Source organism: Telopea speciosissima, unplaced genomic scaffold (assembly GCF_018873765.1).
Source record: "Telopea speciosissima isolate NSW1024214 ecotype Mountain lineage unplaced genomic scaffold, Tspe_v1 Tspe_v1.0099, whole genome shotgun sequence".
NCBI lineage: Eukaryota > Viridiplantae > Streptophyta > Magnoliopsida > Proteales > Proteaceae > Telopea > Telopea speciosissima.
In genome coordinates this window covers 44,285-57,122 of record NW_025317435.1, presented here as the reverse complement: position 1 = coordinate 57,122, position 12,838 = coordinate 44,285, and the positions used below count along the sequence as shown (strand labels likewise).

At 40.4% G+C, this 12,838-nt stretch overlaps 1 protein-coding gene across 1 annotated transcript in view; it reads right to left on the bottom strand.

Moving 5' to 3' along the window:
• The window catches only part of LOC122647633, an 82,007-nt gene that overhangs the window by 45,377 nt on the left and 23,792 nt on the right, over window positions 1-12,838 (bottom strand). Inside the window, 2 exon segments of the mRNA XM_043840986.1 lie at window positions 5,791-6,035; window positions 12,475-12,581. Of these exon segments, the coding sequence (XP_043696921.1) occupies window positions 5,791-6,035; window positions 12,475-12,581 (352 nt within the window).

Here is a 12,838-nt window from a genome sequence, read left to right as displayed (position 1 = left end):
ATTTCTGTAAATTTCGTAAAAATACTTTGTGTAAGTATTAAACTATTGACTATTATGAAGTTTATGAGTTATGACTTATGCACTTATGACTTTATGAGTTTAAACTTTAAAGTTTAAACTAAATGCTACATTTGACTTTATTTTTGTTTCATTACTTTGTTTAAATTTCTTATTATGTCTTTTAGTACTTAAACAATATGTATTTAACTATTTTATACAACAGGGTCCGACCGTATACAGTCAATCAAGGGAACAAACCCAAAACACCACTTTGAGTTCATTTTTTTTGCAATATGAAGGTTTAAATGTGTTTATTTAGCTTAAATAAGGGTGTCCATAAAGTATCAGGCCTAGATATGGCCAAATACCCACCGAGATGGACTCCCGAAATATTGCAGAAAAAATGCAATATTTCGGCGAAATTTCGCCAAATTTCGGATATTTCGGATATCTCGGTAGGCCCGAGATACCGATATAACGCGAGATATAGTACTATGATCTGGACTATCAGCTCAGTGCCAGACTTCTCCTAGATTTGGCGCAGAATCCTCCAAGTGAGGCATATAGCCAGGGACGCTATATCTTGCAGGATCGATGATGGGTTGCAGACCTACCTCTGGCTTGACAAATGGCATTCTTCAGGTGTCCTTGCTTCCATTGTCAGCTCCCGTGCCATTTATGCTTCTGGCCTGGACAGATCTACCCTTGTGGCTTCCATCATCACCAGAGGCTCTTGGTCCCCCCCTCCCCCCTCCCCTCGCAGATCTTTGGAGCTCCCTCCCCCCTATCCCCCCTGGTCACCGAGGCAAAGGTGACACCATCTTGTGGCTTCCCTCCCCCTCTTGCAGTTTCAATTCCCACTTCGCTTGGGACATGGTTAGACATAGAGGGACCCCCTGTCCTTGGCATAAAGTTGTTTGGTTTAAAGGGCACATCCCTCGTCAAAACTTTACCACTTGGCGCGCCCTAGCAAACTGCCTCCCAACCCAAGCATTCCTCATGCATCGCCACATGCAAGTCTCCCCCAGTTGTTGCCTTTGTTGGAATGGGCACGAAGATGCAGACCACCTGTTCTTCACTTGCCCCTTTGCTGCCTCCATCTAGAACCGTGTTCTTCGCCACTACTGGCTTGCTCGAAGAACGCTGCTGCCCCTCTCCAGAGAATGGGTTTGGATTGATATGACTTTCGGAGGCAACTCGATTTGTGATTTGGTTGGCAAGCTTTCCTTTTGTGCCACTATCTCCCACATTTGGATGGAGCGTAACCTTAGAAGATGGACGTCCAGCTCCCGCTCTTTCGACAACATTTGGAAGGCCATCTTCTTTGATGTTTCATCTAAAGCTAGTTCCCTCCCCCTGGCTGGTGTTAAGGATTCCCCAAGGAACAGACTCATTGTTGTCTCCTAAGGTCTTCCTACCTCCATTTTGCGCCCTTACTAGTCTCTAGCTTCAGTTTTGTTGGCCCTTGGGTTTGTATATTCCCTCTCCTTTCTTTGTAATTAAATTTTTATTCATCCAAAAAAAAAATTTATTTATATGTAGATTAATTACCACCAAAAGTTCAGCTCTACACATCCTTACTAAATAAAGTACCCCCCCGCCCCCAAAAAAAAAAGAGATCCAAAAGCCTATTAATTTTCTATATCTATGAACAACACTACAGTGTCCAAATATTCTAATATTGGAAATTAATTGATTATCACAGGTGTTGCGTACGATTACGATGATCTTTTTTTTTTGGGTGAATAATATATTCATTACCAAAAGAAAAAGAAACAACAGGGGAGCCCTCAAGGGGGCAGGGGGAAGAAAACAATGCATACATACAAGAGAGGACCCTCATTAGGGGGGGAGAGAAGAGAAGGGGGGAGGCCCTAGGATACAACAATATGCCTGTTCCTTGGAGAGGGAATGCAACTAGGAGAGGTCCTAGTGACTTTGCTAATGACATCAAAAAAGATGAAATCCCAAATCTGACGAAGAGGTCTCGAGTTGGAGGTCCGTCTTCTTATATTGTGCTCCATCCAAATAGAAGAGATGGCTGCACCAAAAGCAAGTTTCCCAATTAAATCACAAATAGTATTTTCTGCAAAAGACATATCCACCCATATCCACTCTCTGTTGAAGGGGAAGGATTCTTCAACTTCTAGGCCAGCGATGGTCTAAAACTCCTACCCAAACTAACGTGGAGAATAAGCATTCAAAGAAGAGGTGATTGACGTCTTCCGGGGCGTTGTGGCAAAGGCAGCAAGTAGGATCAATTGGGATGTGCCAGTGGAGAAGGAATAATTGCGTAGGAAGACAGTTGGAAAGAGCTCGCCACACACAAAAGCTGTGACGAGGGGTGTGACCTTTAAACCAAACAATCTTTCTCCAAGGAGAAGTTGTCCCCCCTTGATCTGATGAGGTCCCATGCAGACTTAGCACTGAACAACCTGAAGAGATGGAGTCCAGCTGACTATATCTCCGGCTCCTATCGGCCTTCTAGAGATGGAGGAGAGAGCATTCCAAATATCTGATAGGAGAGGGGAGGGTAGGGGGATCCAACCATTCTGGTCAATGATATCCAAAACTAAAAAGTGCTCGTGAAGACCCAATCTGTGTACCTCTATAGCCAATAAGTGGAAGGAGGATTCCCAATGGATGCCAGTGGTCGAACCAAACATTAGTCGAAGCCCCATTATCTATCTTTCATAAAATAGCCTTAATGGCTAAAGGCCTAAGATTTAGAATTTTTCTCCATATCTGGATACTGCACTTTTGTTAGTGGAAATATTGTACCCTAGAATGATGTTTAGTCTACATGAACAAATAAGGGGAAAACAAAGTTTAAAAGCTTGACAAAATCTCGCAGAAATTTCAAAAAATTCGGCATGGCCAAGACGAAATGCCACACAATTCAGGGATTCAACATTGTTTTCGGTCAAAATTTCAGTGTTTTGTGGAAATTTCAACTCCATGTCATATTGTTTCAAGGATACGGTTTATTGGGTATTATAAATACCCTGTTTCAAGCTAGCCTGGTCGAAATTTCAACCAAACTCGAACATCTCGTCCTGTTTCACCCCTTTGCTCTGAGGGAAGAAGGAAAACCCATATTTCTTGCTGATTTTTGCCACCTCACTTCAATACATTGCTGGAATATGATGCTAGGGGTTGTCACGTCACTCCAACTACATCATTTGCTGCATATTAGTGAAGATTTGGCAACATTCAACAGTTCAAGGTATGAACTTCTTCCTAAAAGAGAAATTTTATAAAAAAAAAATATGATAAATACTATAAAGTTGGTGATAAAATTTTTATATGTTAGACACCGGAGCCTGATCTACAACCTCAAGGTGTCAGATATATATATATATATATATATATAGTGAAGATTTGGCAACATTCAACAGTTCAAGGTATGAACTTCTTCCTAAAAGAGAAATTTTACAAAAGAAAAATATAATAAATACCCTAAAGTTGGTGATAAAAATTTTATATGTTAGACACTAGAGCCTGATCTACAACCTCAAGGTGTCGGGTATATATATACATACATACTATTTTTATGGTTTCAAAAAATAGATTTTTCTACAAAAAAAATGTGAAAAAATTAGGGTTAACCATTAGCTGATCTATAGCCTCACAGATTCATATTGTTTTTTTGTCCACATTTTTTAAAAATTAAAAAAAAAAAAAGGAAAAATAAGTTGTTTCGGTTTGAAAAATAAAGAAAATTATGAAAGTAATTTCAGCGTGTTTTGAAGTGCATATAAGGGTTATTATGTTGTACCATATTTGCTTTTGTTGTATTAAGCCAATCTACCCAAGGAGGAGATGATGGCAAAAAGAGAGAGCATGGCAGCATGGAGGGTCAATTGGAGGTGACGAGAAAAAATACAATTTTAATTACTGTGGTAAGAAGATCAGGGGAGGTGGGGCCACTAGCCTAAAAAAACATTTGACTGGGATTGGTACAAATGTGTATGGTGACGGCCATGGTGGTTTCACTAACGTGGGGGAGCATACATCTTCTTCATCGGTTCCCAATGCTTATGTGTATGACACCCACTTACAGTCACAGACTGGATCGTCCTTTGTGGACAACCTCTTCTCCTACCCGACTCGCTAGCCGTACATGCTGGCAACACTATCAAGTCACAGTGGCTGGTTCTTCACAGTACGGTGACCTATACTATAGGATAGGTTGCCTTTAGTATGTAGCATAATTTGAAATCTCGCGATATCTCAGTATCTCGGGCTGGTCGAGATATCCAAAATATACCGAAATTTCGCCGAAATATGGTATTTTTTCTACCATATTTTGGCACTCCATCTTGGTGGGTTTTTGGCCATATTAAGGCCTGATACTTCATGTACACCCTTATTTAAGTTAAATAAACACATTTAAACCTTCATATTGCAAAAAAATGAACTCAAAGTGGTGTTTTGGGTTTGCACCCTTGATTGATAGTATATGGTCGGACCCTGATGTATAAATTGTTAAATACACTTTATTTACGAAATATACCAAAATTTCATGACATTTCGACGAAATATCTCAAAATATACAGAAATTTCACGAAATATACCGAAATTTGGACTTTTTTCATTTCATATGGTCATCTCGTCTCGGAAGTGTTGAGATATCCGAAATATACCGAAATATCGGCGATATATTGTGAGATTTTGAACCATGGTATGTAGATGAGGCCATTTAAATGGAAATTGCAGTGCACTTTGAGCGTTACTTCCAGCATACTATGACATATTGACATATCCTGCATTTGTCATACAATCGGAGGAAAATTGGCATCGGCACCATCAGTCCAAGAGTGGGACCGATCCTCCACATTATAGTTCATGGTATTAGCCATTATGATAGCTTAAGGGGGTCCACTTTGTACTCATGTATCAGTTGCAAATGAAGGGAAGGATTAGTTCAAGAGAAGAGAGAAGCTAAGAGATGAGAGGTGAAAGTGGAGAAGATGAGAGGAAGAGGAGAAGAGAGGAAATGAGTCCAATAGAATGTGTGAGAGATGGTCTCTCTCACATTATACATTACTAACTTGATATGTAAAATTACATACACCTCCCTAGGGATGTAAAGGTAAAAAGATAAAATTACAATAAAAGACAACAATGTATTATACCAGTTCCTAAAGTATCCTTTGTACATAAACTCTAATACTCCCCCTCAAGCTGGGGAATAAATGTCATACATTCCCAGCTTGCACAAAAAGGAACTGAACTGATGACGAATGAATCCTTTGGTGAAGATGTCAGCCAATTGGTCATTTGTCTTCATAGAAGGTGTGCATATGTAGCCAGAGCCAATCTTCTCTTCGATGAAGTATCGGTCCATCTAATTATGCTTTATTCTATCATGTTGCACAAGATTATGGGCTATACTTATGGTAGCCTTGTTATCACAATAGAGTCTCATAGGGGCCTTTGTATCGAACCCTAACTCTTGGAGCAGCCTTCTCAACCGTAGGAGTTCACAAACTCCATGACCCATGGCCCTGAACTCTACCTCTGCACTAGACCGGGCCACCTAAAGATTTACATAGGTTTATATAGTCTAAAATAAAGTTTCTTTGAAGTATTAGAGCTTAATATGGTCATTTACCCCTAGAAATGGTCAGACAAAACTCAGTGGCAAAAAATGCACTGTTTCTGCAAAATTTCGGCTATTACGGTTAGTTTCAGTGAGGCCGAAACAAGACTGAAACCCAAGTTTTCATACAATGGGGGAAAACAATGAAGCATGCCACTAGTAAATACATAGTATGGAAATAAAACCTGCAATGAATACAGTGGCTTCAACCTCCTTAGCAAGCTTGATCCATTGCTCCAGTGAAAATTTCAATGGTGGATCATCGGCTACATCAAACCCAGAAAACCAACTTTGTTTTTTCAAGCCTTCCATAAGGTCAATCATCACCTGGTTCCGTAAATTTGATGATAATGCAGCTCTAGCCGGTTCAAGTGCCTCCATGCATGCCGCAAGAACTTCCTCTGTAGTGTGCCGTAGTACAAGAGAGTAACTGCAGCCAAGAAGAATGAATCTTATTTGACAACGGGCATGGCAATAAAAAAGAGAGAAGGGCCAAATATCAAAGATAAAAGACAATAGTTTGTGATGGATGGATACCCAATGACGTTAGCTCTACATGTATTTGAAGCATGTTGTATTAATGTGGGTCCTACTCAAAACACTTATGCTGTTCATTTTCAAAATGAAAGATATTGTAGTCAAATGAACAATTAGTACTCAAGATTGTTCCTTAATACAAATCTTGAAGGTATATTAGTTCCAAACTCCTAAAAGCAGGAATTGAAAAAAGTAACCTGCTCATGCCAAAGTGGAGATGTTTCATGATTCAAATAAAGTTGTCCCAGTTGTAAATTTGTCAAAACCTCATTCCCCCTGTTTAAATTTCAAAAAATCCCAACATAGAGTGTTTAACATTCCACGTGTAAACCTGCCCATCCAATAATCACTGATAACGTTCCAACTTTTAGGATCTAAGTAACAAAACATGTTAGGTTCCATAGCAGCTCCTATGGACAATAGTCACATCACGTAATTAGTAAAAACTAAATAAATGTGATGTACAACATCCATTTTAAAGCGGAATATTTGTGTCATAAGAAATTTGTTGGATTATATGGGCCAGCATACCGTGGGGCGGTATTCTGGACCTTTTTTACTGTTTTATTTTTATTTCTATTATGTGGGTTTAGTCCCACATAGCTCACATGTAATTCTGTCTTTTATTTTCAATAATATAAATACAGGCTTGGGGGTGATCATTAATCATCCAAGCATTCTCTCATATTCGGTTTTGTTAACATGGCATCAGAGCCACTTTCTCTGATCTAGGTTTTCAAAACCCCACCACCTTCCATTGTTTCTCTCTTCCACCTTCTCCCACTCGATCTTCTCTCTCTCCTTTCCTTCTTTTTGGTTTTCTTCTCTTATCAGAGCAGATCTAATGAGGTGATCATACGATCTAGATGCTGCCCTCAATTACACCTCTTCAACAGATGGTTTAATCAAAATACCAAGTTCGATTGCCGCTGCCCTCGTTCCTGCAATTTTTGAAGATCTCCCCTTCTTGAAGATTAGCTTCTCCTTTGCCTTGGAAGCTGTTTTCACCTATTGGAGATTGATCATAGCAGTATTGGACAGCAGATACTACAGCAATTTCAAACTATTTGAAGCCTATACCCAATATTGATCTCAATTCAGGGTTTTGAAAAACCCTGACTTTTATCGATTTTGGGGTTTTCTGTTCTTTGCTTGGGCTGATCTTTGGAGATCTCATTCATACTACTTCAAGGAGGACTCGACATTACTATCAGCCCCTTTCGAGTTTTTTTGAAGACCCCTAACCCTAATCGATCTTCTCTTTCAAGGTTTTTTTCAAAACCCTGATTCTTATCGATTTTTGGGGGATAGGGCTGCTTGTTGCTGCTATTACTTTTAAAGCTTCTTTGCTGCCAAGAGGATCATTTAACCTTGTTTGTAAGGTCTTTTACTTCTGATTTGCTGCCAAGGATTATCTTCATCATGCCAGACTCTGATGTGACCACAGCTAATTCTGGATCAGATGGTCAATCCAGGACTGAATTCCTCCCTTATGCTGCCTCCATTAAACTTGATGGCACCAATTATCTAATGTGGGCCAGATCTCTCTCTTTGACTGTGGCTGGAAGAGGACTCAGTGGCCATCTTCATGGCACCTCTAAACAGCCCACTAAAGAGGGCCCTTCTCAAGCTAGATGGAATGCCAATGATGCTATGGTTATGTCCTTTGTTCTGAACTCCATGCCTCAAAACTCTCCAGCCAGTACCTTCTCCTTGACACAGCCGCACAGATATGGGCTGCTGCTAAGGGAACTTATGGACAATTGGGGAATGATGCACAAGTTTATGACATCCGGAAGACACTCCATACCACTACTCAATTACCAAATACTATGCTGTCCTCAAGAGCTTATGGCAACAATTGGATCACTATGCTAGATTTCAGCCCTCTATACCTGACGACATTGCTGCTTATTCCAAGTATGTAAATCAGTTTCGGTTTTATGATTTTTTGGCTGGTCTTAATGCTGAATATGATCCAATTCGAGTGCAAGTTCTTGGTCGGATACCTTTCCCCACTTTGGAACAGGCCATTTCTTATGTTCACACTGAAGAGACATGTCGGACTGCTATGATGTTGACTCCTACAGTTGAGAGATCAGCCCTACAGGCCACTGGTTCCAACTCTTCTACTCCTACTGAGAGTAGTGCTTCTGTTGTTGCTGTTCCTGCACATGAGCCAATCAAGTGTGATCATTGCAACAAACCCTATCACACTAAGGCTCAGTGCTGGAAATTACACGGAAAGCCCGCTAATTTTGAGACCAAACGTGGTCGTGGTAAACCTAAAGGAAAGGCTAATCACACTGAAAGTGTAACTACAGCCCCTACTACTGAACCGATTTTCTCCCAAGAAGAATTTCAGGCTCTCGGGTGTATGTTACAGACTTCCGCTGCATCTACTACATCTACTGCCAGTTATTCCACGCCATCAGGTTCTCATTTTGCCCGTTCAGGTATTCCCTTTGCTGGTCATTGTGCATCGGTTGTCTCCATTCCATGGATCATCGACTCCGGTGCCACTGATCACATGACAAGTTCTTCTAGCCTTTTTCATACATATTCCCCTACTTCTGGAAGGGATAAGGTTGAAATAGCTGATGGGTCCCTCTCATCTATTTCTGGGAAAGGATCCATTAGTTGTTCCCCTTCTCTTACCTTGTTTTCTGTGTTGCATATTCCCAATTTCACTACTAACCTTCTATCTATTAGTAGTATTACAAAAAATCTGAATTCTAAAGTGACCTTTTTTCCATCTCATTGTGTCTTTCAGGATCTGGACTCGGGGAAGACGATTAGATCGGGTAATGTGCATGGTGGATTGTACCTGCTTGATGGTAACCCACTTGTTACACAGGCCTTACCTTCTCAGCTATGTCAGCCTGCATCATTCTCCTCTGAAGTACAAAAATGGCATTCTCGACTATGACACCCCCCCTTAGGAACTTTATCATATTTATTTCTAGCATTAATAAAAAATTGTACTAAGGAAGATTTTTTTTGTGAGCCTTGTATCTTGGCCAAACAGACACATTCAAACTATCCTATTTCTAATAAAAGGTCTTCTTCCTTATTTCAATTGGTTCATACTGATGTGTGGGGTCCTAGTCGAAAAGCTTCTCTCTCTGGTCATAGGTGGTATGTCACTTTTATAGATTGTTATTCCCGATTCACTTAGGTCTACCTGATGCACACAAAAAATGAGGTTTTTTCCTATTTTCAGCATTTTCACACGATGGTCCAGACCCAATTTAATGCCACTCTCAAAGTCTTGAGAAGTGACAATGGGACAAAGTATATGCAAGGTCAATTCCAAAGATACCTTGCTGCCCATGGGATTTTACATTAGACCAGCTATGTTGATACTTCGGCCCAGAATGGTGTGGCTAAAAAAAAAAAACCGCTATCTCTTGGAAGTGGCCAGAGTACTTATGTTTTCTCAACATGTTCCTTCCTTTTATTGGGGAGATGCTATCCTCCCTGTGGCCTATTTGATTAATAGGCTGCCCAGTTGGGTTCTTGACTCCAAGGCCCCTGTCGAGCTCTTACTTGGCTCTTCTTCTTTTATTGTTCCTCCTAAGGTGTTTGGCTGTGTTTGCTATGCCAAGGATACTAGGCCCCCTGGTAAACTTGAACCCCGTAGTCTCCGCTGCATTTTTTTAAGGTACTCTCCCCCTCAGAAGGGGTACAAGTGTTATTATCCTCCTGCCAGACGTACATTGGTCAGTATGAATGTTGCTTTTCATGAGACTGTGTCTTATTATTTGTCCCCACCTCTTCAGGGGGAGAGTGTTAGTGAAGATGTGTTGACCATAGAATCTCCCCTACAGTCTGTTTACAATGAGCCTGTCCCTATTCCTCCTACTCCTAGTCCTCCCTCTGCTTCAGGGGGAGAGGTCCCTATACAGGAGGAGACCATCCCAGATGATGTTGTTGACATTCCTACTCAAAGGGAGCAGACTCCTGTCCAGAAAACCGTTAGTGAATTTCAGAGGAGGATTAATGAATCTAATGTGTAGACTTATATAAGGAAACATAAGCAACTTCAATCAACTATAGCACCAGTACCCATCCAATTACCGAACCTGGTTCCAGAACCTGCCTCTCCACCTGGTAATACTTCTTCTCCTGATTTACCTATTGCCATTCGCAAGGGTGTCAGGGCTTGCACGAAGCATCCTATATCCCATGTTGTTTCTTATGACTCCCTTTCTCCATCTTTTCGTGCTTTTATTTCTTCTCTTTCTTCTGTTTGTATTCCTAACAATTGGCAGTAAGCTCTATCAGATGGAAAGTAGAAGGCAACAATGATGGAAGAAATAGAAGCCCTGAAAAAAAATAGCACATGGGAGCTTGTGATTCTTCCACCTGGGAAGAAAACTGTTGGATGTAAGTGGGTGTTTGTAGTGAATCAGAAGGTGGATGGCACTGTGGATAGGTATAAGGCACGACTCGTGGCAAAGGGGTTCACCTATACATATGGCATTGATTACAAAGAGACCTTTGCCCCTGTTGTAAAGCTAAATAGTGTTCGGGTTTTGCTATCCTGTGCAGTCAATCTTGGATGGGAATTACAACAGTTGGATGTGAAGAATGCTTTCCTCAATGGAGAACTGGATGAGGAGGTGTATATGGACATTCCACCAGGGTTTTCTTGTGACAAAAACCAAGATAAGGTGTGTAAATTAAAGCTTGCACTTTATGGGCTGAAGTAGTCACCTCGAGCATGGTTTGGCCGGTTTCACAAGGCTATGATTTCTGCAAGCTATAAGCAGAGTAATGCTGATATCACTCTCTTTATAAAAAGGGTTGGTGGAATACTCACTATTCTTATAGTCTACTTTGATGACATAGTGGTCACTGGCAATGATGACGATGAGATCAGCCGATTGAAGTCCTTTCTTAGCCAAGAGTTTGAGATTAAAGATCTAGGAAAGCTACGGTACTTTCTTGGGATTGAGGCTACCAAATCTTCTAAAGGCATTTTTCTCTCCCAAAGGAAGTATGTCCTAGATTTATTGGCTGAAACTGGTTTGCTAGGATGTCACCCTTCAGATACTCCTATGGATGCTACTATTCGTCTCAAGGAAAAAGAGGGTAAACCTGTTGATAAAGGCCGGTACCAAAGACTAGTGGGGAAGTTGATTTATCTCACACACACATACGTCCGGATATTGCTGTTGTTGTGAGTACTGTGAGTTAGTTTATGCATGATCCCTACACTTCTCATATGGAGGCTGTTCTTCGTATCCTTCACTACCTGAAGTCAGCTCCTGGAAAGGGCATTCTCCTGTCTCCTCATGGTCACCTACGGATAGAGGCGTACACTGATGCTGATTGGGCTGGTCCTACAGGTCGCAAGTCTATCTCTGGGTATTGTTCTTTTATAGGTGGTAATCTTGTCACTGGGCGTTGCAAGAAGCAGAATGTGGTTACTCGTTCTAGTGCCGAAGCAGAATTTCATGCTATGGTACAAGACATTGGTGAGTTACTTTGGCTCAAAGGCTTGCTACAAGAACTTGGGGTTCCTATTCGTCTTCCTATGATGTTGTACAGTGACAACAAGGCTACAATCAGTATTTTACATAACCCGGTACAACATGATCGCACTAAGCATGTTGAAGTGGATAGGCATTTCATCAAGGAGAAATTGGAAGAAGGGCTGATTTGTGTTCCCTTTGTGAAGTCTGCTGATTAGCTTGCTGATGTTTTCACCAAGGGATTATCCAGAAAACTGTTTCATCCTAATCTAGTCAAGTTGGGCATGATTGACATATTTGCTCCAACTTAAGGGGGAGCGTTAGATTATATGGGCCCGAACACCGTGGGGGTCTGGACCTTTTTTACTGTTTTATTTTTATTTCAATTATGTGGGTTTAGTCCCACATTGCTCACATGTAATTCTGTCTTTTATTTTCAACAATATAAATACAGGCTTGGGGGTGATCATTAATCATCCAAGCATTCTCTCATATTCTGTTTTGTTAACAAAATTAATTTTGCAACTTTGTTTAAGGAGACTTAAATATTTTAATCCTGCAATTATCAAGCTAATTAACTTAGTTCAGCCACTTGACATAATAAAATGAACAAAAGCCAAAGATTTAAACACAATGTGTAGTGAGTAACCAGCACACTTCACTGAATTGCATTAAAGTATTTCAACTTCTACCACTTCACTCTCCCCCAAAAAAATAAATAAAATAAAACTTATAATGAACACAAAGAGGGGAAAAAATTGTGTATAAATTGGAACAATAATTTTTTTCTAAATTGCATCTACAAATAGCACATCAATGCAGTTATGATAAGAACCAAAAATAAACACTCACGGTAATGACCATACTGTTTTGGAGAGGAAATCAATATCCTTCTTATCTTGATTAATAATCGATGAATATCCATTTATGGGGGCAAGCAAACATGGAGTTACTTCAAGCTGAAACAATCAGATTCGCCAATCGTCAGATATAACCACTCCTGAAATGCATTTCAATTAGAAAAAGGATTCAAGTGCAAAAATGCCAAATCTCATGAAGGAAACAACCAATATCATCACAATAAAGGGTGAGGACTGGTCGACTGGACTACATGCATGCAGTGTCTAATTTGACATTATATAACAGCCAATATGACACTAGGATTTGGTAACACTGCATGAACTTAAATGGAAATTCAGAAGTTCCTTCAATGGAT